Source organism: Macadamia integrifolia, chromosome 14 (assembly GCF_013358625.1).
Source record: "Macadamia integrifolia cultivar HAES 741 chromosome 14, SCU_Mint_v3, whole genome shotgun sequence".
Lineage (NCBI taxonomy): Eukaryota > Viridiplantae > Streptophyta > Magnoliopsida > Proteales > Proteaceae > Macadamia > Macadamia integrifolia.
The window spans coordinates 11,175,319-11,195,063 of NC_056570.1; the positions used below are offsets into that span (position 1 = coordinate 11,175,319).

A 19,745-nucleotide genomic window follows, 5' to 3' on the forward strand; every position below is an offset into this window, starting at 1 on the left:
AAAAAAAAAAAAAAAAAAAGCCGGTTGGATTGCACCAAGATTAGTCAAGTATCGGTGTCGGCCACCGCCCATACCGATTCCTAAAGTTATCCTCTCCCCCGCCCTCTGCATCTCTCTCCTCCTTCTAAACCAGCATGCGCAGAACAACCGCGCGACCGCCTCCTCCTCCTACCTCTTTCTCTCTCTGATTTCTTGTCCCCCCCCCCCCCCCCCCCTCTTTCTTGTTTTTCATCTTTGCGACAACGACTCACTTCGAAGCTTCCCTTCTGGAAACTTGAGATATTATCGTTCATCTCTGGATGTGATTGGGGTTTTATATTCATTTAGTGCTTCTGAAGTCTGGTAATCACGTCTTCGCTTTCTTTTTTACTCGAATTTTGAGCTCTTCTTTGTAACCTTCCGTTTTTGTTAACCTAAAGCTTGTGGTTCGATTGCAACCTCTTGGAAAATTATTTTGTCAACTTATCAACATTATTTTTTCCTATCTTTAATTGGAAATTTTTATATATTGAAGATCTTTCTCCCTTCATTTTGATGAGCTATCGAGTGGGGTTATAGTGTTGATGTTGATTTTGGGAGGATTTTTCTCTGTTTCTTAGTTGCACACACATTTTCAGTTGGGCCTGACCTCTCAGTGTAACAGTTCTATTTTGAATTGAAATTGAAGAAAAATATGGAAATTTTTTATGTAACCTTTCATTTTTTCTGTTGTATATTTTGTTGGTGAGGTATCATGCTGATTGAGTTTGGTGCCCTGTTTTGGATTCATATTTTGTCTTCCATAATATTTAGAGAAATTTGCAGATTTGATTTGTTACCGTAGTAGCTTCTTCTTTGAAAAAAAAAAAAAATATTAAGTATATGCTCAACATTGCGTTGAGTTCTTAAAGTACCATATTATCTTTATTTGGTATGAAGAATGGTGAGAAGAATTTCTTTGATCTTTTTTTTTTTCTGATTCAAGTGGCTGGTGTTAAAATTTCCCTTGTTTGTCTTTTTCACATATAAATTTGAACTCCATTTCCCCTATTATTGGTGATAATTATAACCTCTGTGCTGTAACAGTTGCAAATGTGAGTAAACAATGAATATCTCCTCTTGGAATGGAACTCTCTCATCTGATGATTTTTATGCTGCTGCATTAACTCTTTCTGAGAAATGGAAACAGATGAACCCTGCCTTTCCTTCTTGGAAATGGGTCCCTTTACGAAGATCACCATGGGTTGCTTCTCATGAAGTAAGTCTGATCCTGGATTTTTGTTAAAATATTTTTTTGTACTGTTTCTTCATCTGGAAATACACTCTGATAACATGCACTCATCTTTCTTTCTTTTATTTTTTGTATATTCTTTCTTTTCAGGATGATGGATACTTATCTCTAGAAAACTTTTGTATTATCAAATCTAACGAGGTTGGGGTTCTTACATTTTCTTTGAAGTGATTGTCAATTTCTGTAAGAACTCGGTTAATGTTCTCTGTTGTTACAACTTAATGTTCTCTGCTGTTACGACCTCTGCAGGAAGTTCATGATGAAAGAGCTCTGACAGGTAAAGAGGATTCCAGCTACACTACAATTGAAGAGCCGATTGATGATGCTACATTGGTATTACCTTTTTTTTTCTTTTTTTGGCTTAGCTTTTTTTTCTAGAAGCTCTAAAGGTGATTTAATGAGATAAAAGATAACATTTTAGAAAGAATGATGTACTGAGCCAACATCTTCATTAAGCATTTGACGTATATTTGCCCCTTCCAGACCCTGTAGTAGCAGGAGCTTCGTGCACTGGGTTGCTCTTTTTTTTTTTTTCTTCTTTCTTATATCTCTGCCTACTTTCTATTGATGAATGACCATATTCTTAGTTTTGGCTGTTAGGTTGAGAGCTATGCTGAGGAAATACATTTCTATGATTTCCATATAATTCACAGTGCTTCATATAGAGTTCCAGTGCTATACTTTCGTGCATACTACTCTGGTATGTAAATCTATTTCAAATTATATGATGCTTAAATGCATTGAATCCATGGATTTCAGAATCCACAATTTTATCGATTTGATCTGATAGTTTTGAATAAAGGACTACGTCCTGCAAGAAATTTCACATTTTCAAATTAGTACACCTGCTTGAAATTTTCATGGAAGTGTACTATATAACTAATTTTACCCCTATAATCAAATTGATGCATGCAGTATTTATTTGTCTTTGTGCTTGTACCAACAATCTTTTATTTTTAAAATTTTTCTCTTCTTCTTGTCCTTTAAAAATATCCAACACCTAAGCAAACTTCTTAGTCCCATTCTTTGCAGAAACAGGAAAATAAATGGAAGAGATGAGCTGTTTTGTAGTTATATGAGATACAGAGATAGGCTAGTCAATCTCCTCTGTCCATCTATGTGACTTGGTGGCTTGGTCATATATCTGTTCCCTGGTCTGCGTCAGCCCTGCTGCATATTCGTCTCCTCTACTAAGCTTGTCTTTCCTCCCTCAACAGAACAGCACCCCACTGCCCCCCCCACCCCCCCCAAGTGGAAAAAAAGTGAAAAAATGAGACCTTTTTGTCTCATGTGTGGAAGCATTCTAGGCTTGAATGTTCATGGGGAGAGCGTGATCCCCTTGGCTATCACCCTATCTTCAGGTAAATGGATAATCAAGTGGTCGAATGGCATAATTATAAAACTGGGATTCTGACCATTTTGACTGGCTTTGACCAGTCAGACCACTGTCTAGAAAAGAATATAAAATAATGAAAATAAGAAAAAAAGAAGAAATTATTTAGTAAACAAAAAAAGCTGTAACATACACCAAGGGCAAAGGTTGGTGCAGTGGTTGGTGTTTCATTGCTTTAGTAGTAGGGTGCTCCTTTGTATTGAATTTTTTCTACTTTGTTACTGTTTTTGTGATCTGTTTTCCTTTCACTTTTGCTTTTCCTTTTCCTTTTCTTTATCCTTGCTTGGATCCATGTAGCCGACCTTGATGCAGGCAAGGTTCAAAATCTTGTTTCTGAAACCACCGAATACTGAAATCTCACCAAGATGACTTTTTTTTCCTGAAATAATTGTTTCGGTGGTCAAACAACCATATTATGACCTAAAACTTGGTGCTTATTTTAAGGTAAAAAAAAAATAGAAGAAAAAAAGACATATAGTGGTGTTTTGGAAGTTGCACTCTTGTTTGGCAACAACCTTCAAACTGTTTTGTATATGTTATGAAATATTACTAATACAAGACGTAGTATGGTAGTTGAACAAGTAAATAATGCATCCATGTCATCATCAAACCAAAATATTGATTAGTTAACTAATAGGTCATAACTTACAACATATTGAAATATAAGTAGAACAACTATAATCTACAAATAGAGTATTAGAGTTCACATAGTAATATAATGTGTAACTCTTTAAGTCCCAACTATCCCAGGTCCCAAACATATGAATAATACAACCCTGATCAGAATGTTTGTCTACTAAATGAATTATGATGTCCCAGTAGATTCCACTCATTGTTAGATGGAGTTTGTGTGCATTTTCATCTAACTGCAAAAAAAATGCATGCCACGTAATATTTTCCGAGAAGTAATGAATCTAGTTTGAATTTTTTTTTTTTTAGTATTTAAATTATTTATAATATTTTTTGAAAATTGAAATAATTATTTATTGGCAAATTTTTTTTTTGAAAATTGAAATAATTATTTATTGTCAAAAAAATTCTGACACCATGAAGCCGTAGATCGGCCAATGGTGAATAACATACATATAATAGAGCCTCATCAAGTCTATATTAACCATAAATTTTTAGTTAATGTAAGATGTTTTTCTCTAACCAGAAAAATAAAATAAATTTTTATAAAAAGAAAAAGGGACACCGTGGGGTTGTAGATCGGCCTCCGGTGTCTAAAATATAAAAAATCCATCACCAATATAGATGTATTTATATTATTTTTTGCAAAAAAGTAATTTGAGGGAAGTGGTTTACTTGTTCAACCTTGTAGGTGTGTAGATCTTCAACAATGGGAGTCCTTTCACTTGTATCTAGTGTGATCCTTGTTGTTGAGGTGAAGATGGGGAAAAAAATTGAGCTTGGAGACACTTTCGAGCTTCTACAGAACAAAACAGGAGAAAATAGGCAAGACCAGCGAAATGAGGTTGAAATTTTGACCCCATCCCTCGGGTCATGTCTTTATATAGCGTGGTTGGTATCATTTCGTTGAAATGATACGAAACAGACTGAAATATTGCCGAGATGTAAGAAATATCGATCGAGATTATGCAATAAACTTAATTCGGATGCCATTTCATCTCGGTAGAAAAAAAATACCGAGATTTCCATGATATCGGCGAGATGCTGCCGATTTCTCAAACCATGGATGACAGGTTTGGGAAATCTAATACAAGTCTTCCTTTTCTGTACCGCTGCCTCCTTACTGTTAATTGATGAATCCCCATTGTGTTTGAGGCTATAATTTAAGACAAAGGTGGGAAATTGGGACTGGTGGAAAGGGAATAAGGGAGAGGAAGAGAGTGGTAAGATAAGAGGGAAGAGTTAGGGAAGAGAGAGGGGGCTTGGCTTCACACCATCTTGGATTCACTCCAAGGTTTGCAATAATCATTCATACTGCAGAGAATGGGAGAAATCTTCAAGTTTCAACATCATCTTCCTTCATTCAGTTTCAAAATACAACCTTTTTAAGACCCAAAATAAAAAGAAAGAGAAACAACTCCCTAATAACTACTTTTCCAGTGATAACTACTCCCTAAGAACTTCTTCTCCTGCAATAACTCCCTTACATTTGTACATGATACCTTTGACACTAAATAAATTAAAATACAACAAGATAACGCAAGCTACACGTAATGCTGGTCATCTAGCCTTAATGTAGTGACATGTGGCTGCATATGTTTGTGTCTCCTCTGGTAAGTCCTAAATCCTTGAGTGATGTTCTCATCAGACCCCATTAAGTTGGGATAAGGCTTTGTTGTTGTTGAAAATCACCATACCAAACTGTTCAGCTTTCTAAGACTGATGGTTGTCTGAAAACCAGGCAGTTTGATTCCGGTTTGTCTTAGATAGTTTTATATCCGGACTTAAACAAAAGAGGTTCTAGTTTAATCCAGTTTGACCATTGGTGCGGTCTGGTTCTAAAAACTATGTCGATTGGTGGGGTTTGGTTTCTGGATTGATCTTACCTGTTTCTTGGATTTGATTGGTCAGTTCTATTATAGTATTTAGGATTAGAAGATCTTGAATAAATATTATAAAACTAAAACCAGCCTAGATGGTCAGATCGGTTGACTATCACTCAAATATGCTTTAGGGTATGATCTGGTTAGTGTCCTGGTGACAGAAATGTTCAAAGCAACAATTTCCCAATAAACCAGTTAAAGCCTCAGCTTGCTTTTGGGTTGGTCTGGTATCTCCAATGCCTTTTGACAAAACTTAATTCATATAGAAGAGATGTGTAAGAACAAACACCTAAGAAAACACGAAGAAAAGAAAAATAGATTCACGCAAGACATAGAGATTTAACAAAGTTCACACACCGATGTGGTATGCTACCTCCTTGGGCGAAGAAGAAGGTGATTTACTATATTGGAAGAAGATTACAACGAAGATCTCTCAAGAATACCCGAACTCTCAGCTAGAACACTAGAAACCCTAAAACGAAAAACCCCAAATCTCACCAAAAAAAAAAAAAAAAGATGCTTGCTCAACAAGATGATAGTACATATATATATATGCCTCCAAGTCGGGTCAATCCATCGGTTCGTACCATACTACACCGTCATACGAGATCAGTGTTGGGCTCTGGGCTTCTGCCTATAGGCCGAACCCCTCTACTACCATCACAGACCTCAGAAAAAATCCCATTCGGGTTGCCACCAAAATATGTCGGAACGGGTCAATTTTCAAAATGGGTCAAGAATTCGAGACAAACATTACAAGATGTCAATGAAAAAATAAATAGTCTACATATCCAGTAAAACAGTGCCCAACTTAGAATGAAACAGATAATATTTTTTTTTTTATTTAAACACATCTTGCATATTTTCTTCATAGAATCCGGTTCTGTCTTAGATACTCCCCTGCCTTCCTTGGTGGTTGTTGGCATAAGTTGATCATGCTCCACTACATTAAGGGCCCAATATTGGAGAATGGGAAAGAAGATAATGCTAAATGCAATGAATTAGAACTGTAGGATTTTACACGTGGTTATTGGCACATCTTGCATATTTTCCTGACATAATCTGATTCTGTCTGAGATACTCCATTGGCTTCTTTGGTGGTTGTTGGCATAAGTCATCGCTTCCCACTGCATTAAGGGCCCAGTATTGGAGAATGAGAAAGAAGATAATCATAAATGCTATGACTTAGAACTGGATGGGTTAATTAACTTAAAGATCTGGTATGACACATTGACACCACTCTTTTTGACAAAATGAGAATATTGGGACATTCTGTTGTCTCACTTGCTAAATATGTCTGTTGACTCTTGGTCAACAACAACAACAACAACAACAACAAATACATAGCATTATCCCAACTAAATGCAGTTGGCTACATGGATATTAAATCCTTGCTCTCCAATCAGCTCTATTCAAAGTCATACATGAGACAAGTCCTAAGCTATGCATGTCTTTCCTCACTTTTCCTATGATTATTCTAGGCTTGACCTGGCTCTTTTAGTTCCTTCAATCTAAATCAGATCACTTCTCTGTATTGGAGCATCGCAAGGCCTCCGTTTCACATGGCTGTGCCACCTCAAACGACTTTCTTGTGGCTTGTCATGTATTGGATCTACTCCCAAATCAGCTCTTATCCTTCCTAGTTTTGTTGACTCTTTATCAATATATTTTTTTCAGCTTATACTATTTATTATTACACTATCCATTTATCTAAGTTTTGTTACTATATTGGATGCTTCATATCATCTGAATGATGCAGAAAGGTTTCGGCAAACCTATAGTTAAAGGAAAAAGGGGAACCAGGCCACCAATGCAGTTCTCCCTATTCGAACCTTACGGTTCAACTGACCTTGGGTGTTTTCTGGTCACTCAAACCATATCGTGGGGCACTTCTAGGTGTTTTTATTTGTTTATTTATCTTTAGATATTTAGTTGTTTTAGAGTTCCATTAGAATAAAACTCTTATCTGTTTGTAGTAGGTGTTCAGCTAGATAAGTTACTCGGAACTTTAGAACACTCCCATCGTTGGGAGTTTTTTTATTTTCTTCTTTTTGTTTCATACTTGGATATCTTTCTTACATAGAGTTTGAGATAGTTTCTGAACTCTTCCATATTTGTAAGAGCCTAAGGGCTCCCCCCCACACCCCCCACCCCCCCAAAAAAAAAAAAAAAAAAAAAAAAACAAACGATTTAATGAATAAGAATTTGACTTTTGCTTTAATGGAGCTGTGAGAAACAGATTATCTACTGTGGGGATGGTAGCAATCTCAGATCGATCAGGTGGGAAATCTGATCTTATTCCCATCCCTTACTCATCGTTCCTCACACAGATAAGTACAGCCTGCTGAGTTATTTCTTGTCTATCTTCTGTTGGAATATTAAAGGCTTTACATCCCTGAAAGTTGGAAGAGATAAGGAGCAACTTGGTTTCAGATTTGCTATTGTAATATTTCTGTTTTCACAGCTGTTGGCACCCATGTGTTGGGTGTGTTTTTGCTTCCAATAGAGGCCATCATCTAGGGATAGCTGACCCCTAGATTTAGTTGAGATTTGGAGGAAGTTTCTCTTTCCTAAAAGGTTGGTTCAACCAGACTTTGTCCCAGTCTTAGTTGAGATTAGGAGGAAGTTTTCTCTGTCCTAAAAGGGTGGTCCAACCAAACTTTGGTCCCCATCAGAACTTCTATTGGACTGATATCATGTTCCTAAATTTTAGGAACTAGTAGTTGGTATTTCTGAAACTACCCCACGGTATTCAATCAGACCGTTGGATCATCACCAAACTTTGGGGTTAGTATATACTGATGGAGAGACCTACTAGACCCGAGGTGCAGCCAGATCTGTCTGGTAGATTGTGAGATATCAGTGTTTTGCAAATTTTGGTTCTCTTGGAGTTCTGAAATCTGTTGTTAGGGGTTTAGACTCCATTCTTTTGGTATTAGAGTCATGGCTACTTTAGGCTCTAATCCCTCATAGTCAGGAGAAGAGCAAGTGTTCATGAGGAAGCTTGATGATTTGATTAGAAGCTTATCTGATCTTATGGCTTATTTGGAGCAATGTCTGGACACTATGTCACAACATCAACCTACTCCGGAGGATTACAGAGACGAGCATATCCGACACCTGCTACTTCACAGGATACACATTTGTTCTATGGTAGAATGCCTCAGAGGTCTCCAACACCACAGGCACCACACACCACAGGCACCACCGGTACATTTGAGTATCATGCAAGGTCATATTTTGACAACAACACTGGTTTGCCTCCAAGACGTAACGATGATTCACAGAAGGTAAGCTAGAGTTGGAGGAGTATGGTGGTAAACTTGATCCACATATTCCATGATTGGTTAAATGCTATTGATGATTATTTTGACTGGTACGACATGACTGAGGCATGAAAGATGAAACTAGTCAAAACAAAACTAGTTGGGCCAGCAAGAGAATGGTGGACACAACAAGAGTAAAGGATGCAAGATTGAGGCACACCCCTTACTACTTGGCATGAGATGAAAGATGAGTTAAAGGGCAAGTATCTTCTACGATCTTTCATCAATTTCCTTCATGATCAGCTGAATATGCTATGGCAAGGCACTTCATCCATGGCTGAAAACATGGGGAAGTTTGATGCATTATTAGCACAAACAGAAGTTGAAGAAAGTGAAATACAATTGATGTCATGATATAACCTTGCACTATGGCCAGAGGTCAGAAGAGCTAGGGGTACAACTAACGTATATGACATTCATAATTGCTACCAAAAGGCTTTGGAAGCAGAAGATTTGTTGAAGATTCCCATTATATCTGTTGGTAATCAAATTGGGGAGTGCGGTAGACCATCAACTCCTACTTGACCACCCACATATACAGGGAGAAAAAACAACATCAATACAACTGTTGATAAAGGAAAAGCTCCTATGACTGGAGGTAGTGAAATGAAGTGCTGTCATTACAATAAACTAGGGAATTTTACCTAATTTTCCTCAGAAATTGAGGACTCCCAATGCTATTGTTGCTGCTCTTGAAGCTGATGACATAGCTGATTTTATTTAAGGGCTTCCCCAAGAGGAAGATATTAAAGAACAACCAACAGTTGAGCATAATGCAGATATGGAAACTTATAACATTAATGTAGTCGACTGTATTTTGGTTGCCGAATCAAGAGGGAAAGACTGGAGGCGTCATTGCATTTTCATTCAGAAGGCCATCAGACTCAGAGTTGCACAGATAATAGTGGATAACGGTGATTGTGTGAATGTAGTTTCCAATGCCTTTGCCCATAAGGCTAGTCTTCGGAAAGAAAAGCATCCACAACCTTATATGGTTTCTCTTAAAATGGTAAAACGTTAAAAGTCAACCAAAGGTATTTAGTTCTACTCAAGTTAGGTTCTTACAATGGGAAAGTCTGGTGGGATGTCATTCTTATGCAGCTGACATTTTCTCACCTTGATAGACGATGGATTTATGAAAATAATGTATTGCTTGGAGGAAAGAAGAATCACTGCATCTTTACATTTAAAAGCACATAAATTGTGTTCAGCCCTTAAATATTCCAGTGGAGACAACCCAACAAAACATGAAAACCAGCAATAGGCCTGTGAAGAAAGAAGAAAAGAAGTTGAAAAAAAGGAGAATCTAGTGTAACCAAGCTAGTTGCACAACCTCAGTAAGAGTTCAAACCAGCAAAGAAACCAGCATTGCTTGGCTTTGTTTACAAAAATAAGTCCTTCCTCTTGAAATCCCTTTTCCTATACCTATTCGGAACTTGTTATCTGATTTTGCAGATTTAGTACAAGAGCAGCTTCCAGATGAGCTGCCCTCAATATGAGTTATCTAGTATGCCATCAATCTCGTACCAAGGGTCAATATTGCCTAACCTGCCTGCATATCATCTCAGCCCTAAAGAGCATGCCAAGATGAAACGGAAAGTGGATGAGTTGCTGAAAAAGGTGAGTATGAGCGTGTGTGCTGTACCAGCCCTCCTGGCACCAAAATAAGGAGGGTTTTGTTCCGTATGCACCTCGATGGTCAAGAGACTAATAAAATCACCATAAAGTACAGATTTTCGTTTCCTTGACTAGAAGACATGCTTGATAAGCTATCTGGTGCCAAGATCTTTTTGAAGATCGATTTAAAGAATGGATACCACCAAATTCACATCTCATCTCAATAAGGAGTGGAAAACGGCGTTCAAGACGAAGGAGGCTTTGTATGATTGGAAAGTCATGCCATTCGGACTCAGGAATGCCCCTAGCACCTTTATCAGAGTGATGACACAGGTGCTACACCCCTTCATTGGCAAGTTTCTAGTTGTCTATTTTGATGATATCTTAATTTGTTGCAAAGATAAACCCGACCATGTTGATCATTTACAACATGTGATGCTAGTCTACGATATGAAAAACTCTACATCAACTTAAAGAAGTGCTCTTTTATGCTGCCCAAGTTGATCTTCCTTGGATTTTATAGTGTAATCAAAAGGTGCTGAGGCTGATCCAGAAAAAGGTTTGGAGCATTGTTGATTGGCATACTCAGACACTTACAAAGGTGCAAAATTTCCACGGATTGGAATCTTTTTATTGACATTTCATTAAAGGTTTCAGCTCCATCATGACACCTATTGCCCAAGGTTCAACATATCAGGATCCGATATTGGTTGAGACTGACCGAAATTTTGGAAATTTCGAGGAAACTAGTCAAATTTTCCCGTAATGGTGGAAACCTTGGTTTCGACCCCCAAACTGGATTTTTTTGGTCTGATGTTTTGTGTACATCCTATTTTTGACATTTCTAACCTATTCAAAGAATTTGTTTCATGAATAAAACACCTAAAGTGATACTTGTGGTGTTAACCCAAGTTTGCTAGTGTACGTTGATTGAAGCGGTACTACTACTATAAATATAAGTTACTAACTAAAAATAAAAAAATACATGACTAAAAAAAAATACTGTAGAGGATGCAAAATAAATGATAAAAATTGAAATCATTCTACTATATATATAAGTACATTGTACAAACAAAATGATATTTGGGAAAAATGGGGTTTACCTTTTTGCTCCAAGAACCTTTCCTTAGGTTGATGTACTTTGGTTTTGTAAGATTCAAGTATAGATTGAAAAATTGATGGAGTAATTTCAATTTCTTGGTTGATTTCTATGTTTCCCACCTCTTACAGTCAAAATAGGGGGAGAGAAGTTTTTTTTTGCAAAATGGGATTGTTTCCCACAAAACAAGCCTTTTTTTATAAGGGGCTGGTTAGACCAAAATGGTTAAACCCATCGAACTGGTCAAGATTTTGGTCAAAATCTGTCAAAATGGGTTGAAATTGGGGAGTTTTATAAGTACCAGTGTGTTTCGTCTCGGTTTCCCTCGATACAGTCGAAATGTTGAACCATGCTATTGCCAAATGTATGAAAGGTCAAGGCAAGTTTTATTAGATACCCGTGTTCACCAAAGCCTTTAAACTTATTTGATGTCGAATGATAGAACCACCTATTTAACAACTACTTGATTTTGATACAGTGTTTTAAGGTGGCTATTGATGCTTCACACATCCGCATCAACAATGTTCTCATGCAGAAAGGTCTCCCTATATGGACTTCAGTGAGAAAATGAATGAGAGTTGTACAAGTGCTAAAACACTAGAGGCATTATTTGATCAGAAAGGAATTTATCTTATTTACCATCTGCGAAACATGGACATTCTCAAAAGTAGGCGAGTCTGAGATATGCCAAATGGGTGGCATATTTGAAGTATAATGCAGGAAGGAGAATACTATGAATGACACGTTGAACAATTGGTATTGACCTTATATACATTTTTAGTATACATTATAAATATTGATCACATCAAAGTACCCTACGGACCTAGATTTCTATACTACAACAAGCACAACTCAGCCATATATCCCATATCCCATATCCCAACTGAATGGGGTCGGCTACATGGATCTTTATCCTCCAACCAGCTCTGTTCGAGGTCATAGTTGATACAGGGACTAAGCTATGCACGTCTTTCCTCACTATTTCTCCTACAATCATTTTAGGTCTACTAGGTCTACCTTGGCTCTTTTAGTCCTTCAATCTGAATCAAATCACTCCTCTATATTGGAGCATCCAAAGGCCTCCTTTGAACATGGTTATGCCACATAAATGACTTTCTTGTAGCTTATAATGTGTATGGAGTTACTCCCAATTCAGCTCTAATATGGTCATTCTTTTATTTATTCCTAGTTTTGCCACACATCCATCTCAACATTCTTGTCTCAACTACACTAAGTTTATCTTTATAATGCTTCATAACTACCCAACATTTCGCACTGTACATCATAGCCGGTTGTATAAAATTTTCCTTAAAATTGTAAAGGAATATGTAGATCACATAGCACTCTAGATGCACTTCTCCACTTCATCCATCCTATTTTAATTCTTTGTGAAACATCATCCTCGATATCACCTCATTATTCATGATTGGTCTTAGATACCTAAAATAATCACTTTGTGGAATCTCCTTCATCAATTTTTACCATCTCATTATCCTTCCTAGTGTAACTAAAGTTATAGCAAGGGATCGATATTTCTCTACTATATATAAAAAAATTACAGCAAAGCGATGGAGATTCTAGATACTCTCTACATGATGGTTTTCTTCATGGATACTCGATTGTGCATCCCCACATCGTCTCTTTGACAACACTTTATACGGTAATTGCACGTAGGAGGATTGAGTGGACATTTTGGCCGTGATAAAACCCTCCTATAGATGATTGGTCACTATTATTGGCCACATATTCAGAGAGATTTGAACACATGATTAAATGGTGCTGCACATATTAGCTTGTGAAAGGGACAAAGCAAAACATGGGATTGTATTCCTTGTGGCCCGTTCCTTATACTCCATGGATTTATATCAACATGGACTTTGTGTTTGGTCGCCTACCCACTCGGGAAAAACACGACTACATACTCGTGGTGGTTGGCCGATTCTCCAAGATGGCTCATTTCATACCGCGTTGAAAGATATTTGATGCAAACGACACATTGCGACCTCTTCTTCCAACAGGTAGTATATTTCCATAGGTTTTCCAGAGTCAATTGTTTCGGATAAAGATGTGAAGTTTATGAGTTGTTTTTGGAAGACTGTGGTTGAAGGAGAATATGAAATTTGTAGTTTTCTATGACTTTTCACCCATAGATAGACGGACAAACATAAGTCATGAATCAGAGTTTGGGCAACATAAGTCATGAATCAGAGTTTGGGCAATCTCTTCGTTGTCTTGTGAGAGATTATGAGAAGTCCTAGCCATATACACTCGACAGAGTCGAGTACGCATACAACAGCTGAATTAATCATACTATAGGTCGCACTTCATTCGAGATAGACTCAGTTTATCCCAAGAGTGACTTGGTTCCCCTCCCATGTCATGCATGAGACAACATTGAGGCAGATGAGTTTATTTGGGATATCAATGAAGTGCATGCTGATGTATGCCGACATGTTGCTTTTAACAATGATACCCGTTAGACTGCAACTGATCATGACAATGTGACAGTCATTTTGTAGAGTTTAAGCCCATAGATATCGTAATGGTTCGAGAACTCTGGAAGGGTTTGCTCTTGGCACCAATGGCACCAATACTAAGCTGCATCAATGGAAGATATGACTATCATTAATGTCTTTAATTTGGCAGATTTGACTCTATGTGGGTCACCATTTGGATGAGAGCGACACAGAACATTCTCTTCAGCTTCCTCAGTTTGCTACACCATTCAGGGATGAGACTGTAGACATAGTCGACGAGAGGTACACTACCATGACATGGAATGGCAGCAGCTATCATTCATTTTTTTTTCAAGTGGAAGGGACGTCAGATAGTGATTGCATATGGATTCATGTGGATGACTTTCAAGCTGCTCAACTTGGACCTCTACAAGTAATACATGTTTCTTTTACATTCATCGGGGATGAATGATTTCAAGTTGGGGAGAGTTGATGCAGATAGGTTTCAACAAACCTATAGTCTAAGGAAGAAGGGAACCAGGCCACCAGAATAGCTGCGGTTCTCCTTTGTGGAACATTACGGTTCAACTGACCCTAGGTCAGGCCAGACCATTGGTCTAGGTGTTTTCAGTTCTCCGTTTTCTTTATTTATTTATCTTTTAGTTAGTTGGTTTTTTTTGAGTTTCATTAGAATAGAACTCTATATTATCTATTTGCAATAGTTATTTATAGTTTTTAAGCTAGATAAGTTACTCATTACTTTAGAACACACCCATCATTGGAGAGTTCCTTTCTTTTTTTTTTTCCCCTTCTTTTAGTTCCCTAGTTGGATATCTTTCTTACATAGAGTTAGAGATTATTACCCAACTCTATCTATATTGTAAGAGCCTAGGGGCTCCCCTCCCCATCCCCCCTCCCCCCATGAGAGATGGCAGTAACCTCAGTGAAACTCTGAGATTGATCAGGTGGGAAATCTGTTCTTATTACCTTCCTGTACTCCTCTTCTTCCCTACGGAGACAAGTAAGTACAGCCCTGCTGAGTTATTTTCTTGCCTTATTTTCTGTTGGAATATTAAAGGCTTTATATCGCAGAATATTGGAAGAGATAAGGAGCAACTTTGTTTCAGATTTTCTATTGTTATATTGCTGTTTTGAGCGAGCCTGCGGTGCAATGGTTAAGTTGCACTATTGCAACATGTTGGTCACAGCTTCAAAACCTGAAAACAGGCTCTTCTGCAAAGCAAAGGGTAAGGCTGCGTACATTTGCCCGTCCCAGACCCTGCAGTAGCGGGAGCCTTGTTCACTGGGTTGCAATATATATATATATATATTGCTGTTTTCACAGCTGGCGGTAATTGGGTGTGTTTTTGTTGATAGTAGAAGCCATAATCTAGGGTATCCGACCCTTAGATTTAGTTGAGATTAGGAGGAATTTTTCTCTGTCCTAAAAGGGTTGTTCAAACAGACTTTGGTCCCCATCAGAACTTCTGATTGACTGATATCATACTTCTTAGATTTTGGGAACTAATAGTTGCAATTTCTGAAACCACCCCATGGTTTTCAATCTGACCATTGGATGATCACCATACTTTGGGGGTTAAGTAGTAAATATAGAGAGGCCTACTCAACCTGAAATGCTGCCAGATCTGTTTGGTAAATTGTGAGATATCAGTATTTTGCAAATTCTGGTTCTTTTGATAACCTGAGATTGTACCCTTTGGAGTTCTGAAATCTGTTGTTTAGACTCCAGAACTACCAAAGTGCAATGATGCTGCTTTCCCTTATTTTATGGAACAGACTTTATGACTATGATTTCAATGTATTGACAAGATATATACGTAGAGCATGTTTTCACATTATAAGGGTCTGTGCTTTTGTGGCGGTCCTGTCATGTTTATGTAATGATAATTTAGTCAGTGGTTGCTATTTTACACATTACACACTGAGTCCCTCTCTCTATCTCTTGGTGGGCCTTTCCATGCAGATGGAAGATTTTTGGCATTGGATGATATTAAAGAAGACCTTCCTCCCAGCTCCTTGAAGATGTTACAGGAATCAAAATGGACATTCATAACTCCAGAGGTACATTTTTCTTGCGCCAAATTACCTCTCCACCCCCCCTCCGCCCACATCAGAGGAAAAGTTATCAAGTTGTGAGATCACAATCATAAGGTTTATGATCTGGAGGAATCTTGTAGTGGTTTGACCTAATAGCTGCTGGAACTCTTTTTTTATTTTCTCATGGAAATGTAGGAACATCCATACTTGAACCGGCCATGGTATACACTGCATCCGTGTGCGACCAGTGAGTGGATGAAGCTATTGTATCTTAGTGATGATTCACTAACCAAAGAAAAAAGAGCTATCCAACTATACTTGGTGTCATGGCTATCAGTCGTTGGTCCAGTGGTTGGTCTGAGAATTCCCCTTGGAATGCTAAATAACTCTCGCCAGTTGAGCCCTTCATCTTTTATTCTTAATGGTTCATCTCTTGATGAAACCTTAAGTGGGATTGTTCATACTCAAAGTTCTCTTGGTTAAGAACTTCCAGACTTGCTCCCGATTTCTCAGTTTCTTGCATTGATGTGGATAGGAAAAAATGGTGTGCCTCCCTGATGCTCATGCCCATCTTCATTTTCGTGATAAAATCCCTATTAATGGAAGGAAAATGTTTAATTTTTAACCATTGTTTTCTGGGAAAGTTCCTTATTATAACCACTGTTCTATGCATCGATGGAAATTTTGATTATAAGGGTGGGTTTATTTGTAACCATGAAGGTTACAGAATTTGTAACCTCACCTTTTTAACCCCCCCCCCCCCACCCCAAAAAAATAAAAAATAAAAATAAAAACACAATGAGGTGGCATTACAAGGGAAGGCTGGATGATGTAATTTTGATCCACCCTCTCCTTCCCTCTCCCTCTGTGGCTTGACGCCCCCTTCCATTCATTCCCTCATGGCAATGGCAGCCTCACAGCCTCACAGCCTCCAAGGGCAAGTTTAGTGACAAACAACTTGTTGAAATACATAATCAAGCATCCATCGTTCTGCATTTTTCCTTGCATCCATTATGTGATGCCTTATATCAACCTTTTCTTGATCTAGTTCAGGCTCAATGTCCAGAAATCATGGCTTCCTTGAATGAATTTTCTTGGTTCCTCCTGCTCCTCAATGAGCATCGTGCATCTAATTGTTCTCTTCAAATTGACAGAGGTCATAGGCAGTTGTTAGCTGAGTCATTTCTTCCATTTACAAATTTTTCTTTCTTTATGGAGCTTATGATATTGGGAGGTTGTACGTATCCTACCATATCCATTGATACAATCGTTATGTATCATATCTTTGAGGTACTGATATGGTACCTAAACAAATGCATTAATTGTATGGGGCATTGTTGGATAACTAGGTTTTGTGACTTGATTCATCATTTTCAAAACATAGTGAGTTGAAGCGAGTCACAAAAAATAGGCAAGTCATGTCAAAGTTCTCGCTCTTATTTTTATACTAGTCTTTCTCAAGCAATCCAAATAAATAATTAATAGATAAATTAAATGAGACAAGACAGAAAAAAGTGTCTGCTTTTCAAATTTGTTTTTATGAAGCTCATCATTCATTGTCTCTTGATGAAAATGAAAAGATCTAACTTGGAGATGTCATGGTCATAAATCATGTTTTTTTAATTAAAATTTAGATATATACATTCAATAGCTCACTAGATTCAATATAGAAGGCCTTGGGCATTGGACGTTTAATATCATTAGAACATATTTTAGTTCAAAATTATTCAAAAATGCCGACTCAAATTTTTAACAAAAATTGGCCGTTTTGTCGTGACTCGGGCAACACAAACGATCTTGAATGACTCGGTATGATTTGATCCAAGTCTTGTCATTTTTTAATACAGGACGAGTCTCCATGACTCTTGACCAGGTTTCTAATCTTTTGACCAAACTCGGCCTAGTTTTCCTAGTCAGAACTTGGTTTGCAAACAATGGTATCAGGTCAATACATGCCCAGATATAGTCGATTTTTATTGATAAATTTGATAAATCTCTTACAAACTACAGAACACGATCCCCGACTATGACTATGACACTTACCGAGAGCTTTTGTAAGGTGCTCTTAATCTTTCTTTTTGTTTTTTGAATTAACTTGATTCCTTGCTTCTATTGGCATAAGCAACTCTATTAGTGTTAATTTCATCATCATTTGAAAATCAAACAACATGCAAGCAAGAATCTAAACCAACTTTTCATAAGAATATTAAAACTTCTAATTTTTTGCTAAAATATTGATTTTTAGTGTCTATTTTACAATGGATCAATAGATTAATGGAAAACAAACTAAGTGATTGCATCAAACTCTTATTATTATTTTCAATGATGTATTAGTACATGTAAGAAACCTCGTCCTTCATGTACTTTTTTCTCTTTTTTATTCATGATATATTTTACGTATTACTTATTTATATTGTTTTATGCATCAAAATTATATTTTGCATGTATCCTAGCATTTTCATACGTTTCTTCACCATTGACATACGTATCTTTAACGTATCTTGCATCTATCTAATACAATACGATAAGTCTCTTAAAATCACCCTTCCAATACGATATCCAATACTGATACTCTAAACCTTGTAATATTGTCTCCACTGTTGATCTCCAACGCTATTCTCAGCATGACTGGATTTTTCCTCGTGGTAATCATATTCCACATCTTCTACAGCTTGTTATTTTGCTTCTGCATCACCACCAACATTAGCACCCACAAGATTATTGCTAAATGCAAGAAAGGTTTACTGTTCTTTCGTTGGGCTTCATCTGTTAGATCAGTGATAGGGATGAGCTCATCAACTCCAAGTAGTTGATGCTCGTGAAGGAAGTATTCTAGTTCAGGAACTTCATTGTTCTTCTCATCACTGGATGCTGTGAGATCATCCAGTGGGTTCATAATAGAAACTGAATAGACAATGCTGATGAAGGCCTTATCTAGCTTGAGAACTCCATCTGCCTTTCTCATAATTTTTTGTGACTCTTACATGCAACTTCAGTTAAGGAAAACAAGTTTTGTTCATCTGACGAGTTGGAGACACCAGATCTTTTGACACCGACATTGATCGGTATGCTTGTTCGACAACTCTGATCTTAAGCATCAGTCTCTGAATCATCATCACCATATTCCATGGTGAAACTTTCAGTATTTTCTGTGGACCTGTTGCTGTACAAGTCCCTCCACTGGAAATTCTTCGGAGTCCTTGTTGACAATGTCATTTGGCTTGAAGACTTAGCTCCTCCTGCAGTGTTGGACTCTTGAACTTTGGTAAGTGAAAAACCATCAGATTAGACTTGTCGGATGGGTGGACAGTGATTTTTTTTTTATGAGAAAAGAAAATTTGAAATTAAAGTAAAAGACGATCCAGAGAATTGAAGTTCGGTTTACAAAGAGTGATTTTTACTGCGTTTAATTATCATACCACGCGTTATTTTGATTAAAAAAAAAAAATCAATTCATTTGTAGGCCTGAGCTGAAAGGCCGGCAGTGAATTTACCCTCATAGGAAAGTAGTCTGCAGCAGCAAGCCACCGGGACATGCATGCAGGTCGATAGCTTTAGGCCTTTTTTTTTTTTCGTGCATATGGGTTAAAAAAAATATGTTGAAGAAAAAGAAAGATGGATACAGTCATGAAGATGATGCTTTAGTGGTTTTCAACCCTATTGGGCCTAGCCCTTTAACCTCTTTCATTATCTTGGCAAGCCCAACCTACCTTTTGGGCCAGCATTTGGGCCAATTTTGAGCCAGTTCACTATGGCAGTGTGTGGTTGCCTGCATATCCAAATCCAGTCATATTTTGGTGGTTCCAATAAGTGGGTCCACTTGTTTTTAAATATAATTTGGGTAGAGCAACCCTTCCAGTCTGGTGTAGTCAACAGAAGCTTGCCGGGAGCAATCTTCAGCACATGACGGGGGGGAGCATCTTCAATGAATGGAGGAGCATCTTCAGTGTACGGCAGGAACCAAATCTATTCCACTACGTGGAAAGCTACATTGAGATAACTCTCTCTGTTTG

General features: G+C 37.6%; 1 protein-coding gene across 1 annotated transcript; it reads left to right on the forward strand.

Moving 5' to 3' along the window:
- The first annotated feature begins 185 nt into the window (after positions 1-185).
- Positions 186-16,404, forward strand: LOC122062181 (ubiquitin-like-conjugating enzyme ATG10). The gene is made up of 7 exons (XM_042625889.1): positions 186-342; positions 1,066-1,237; positions 1,361-1,411; positions 1,520-1,603; positions 1,871-1,970; positions 15,659-15,756; positions 15,928-16,404. The coding sequence occupies exons 2-7, from the start codon at positions 1,085-1,087 to the stop codon at positions 16,213-16,215; spliced, it is 774 nt and encodes a 257-aa protein (XP_042481823.1). The 5' UTR covers positions 186-342; positions 1,066-1,084; the 3' UTR covers positions 16,216-16,404.
- The last annotated feature ends 3,341 nt before the right edge of the window (positions 16,405-19,745 follow it).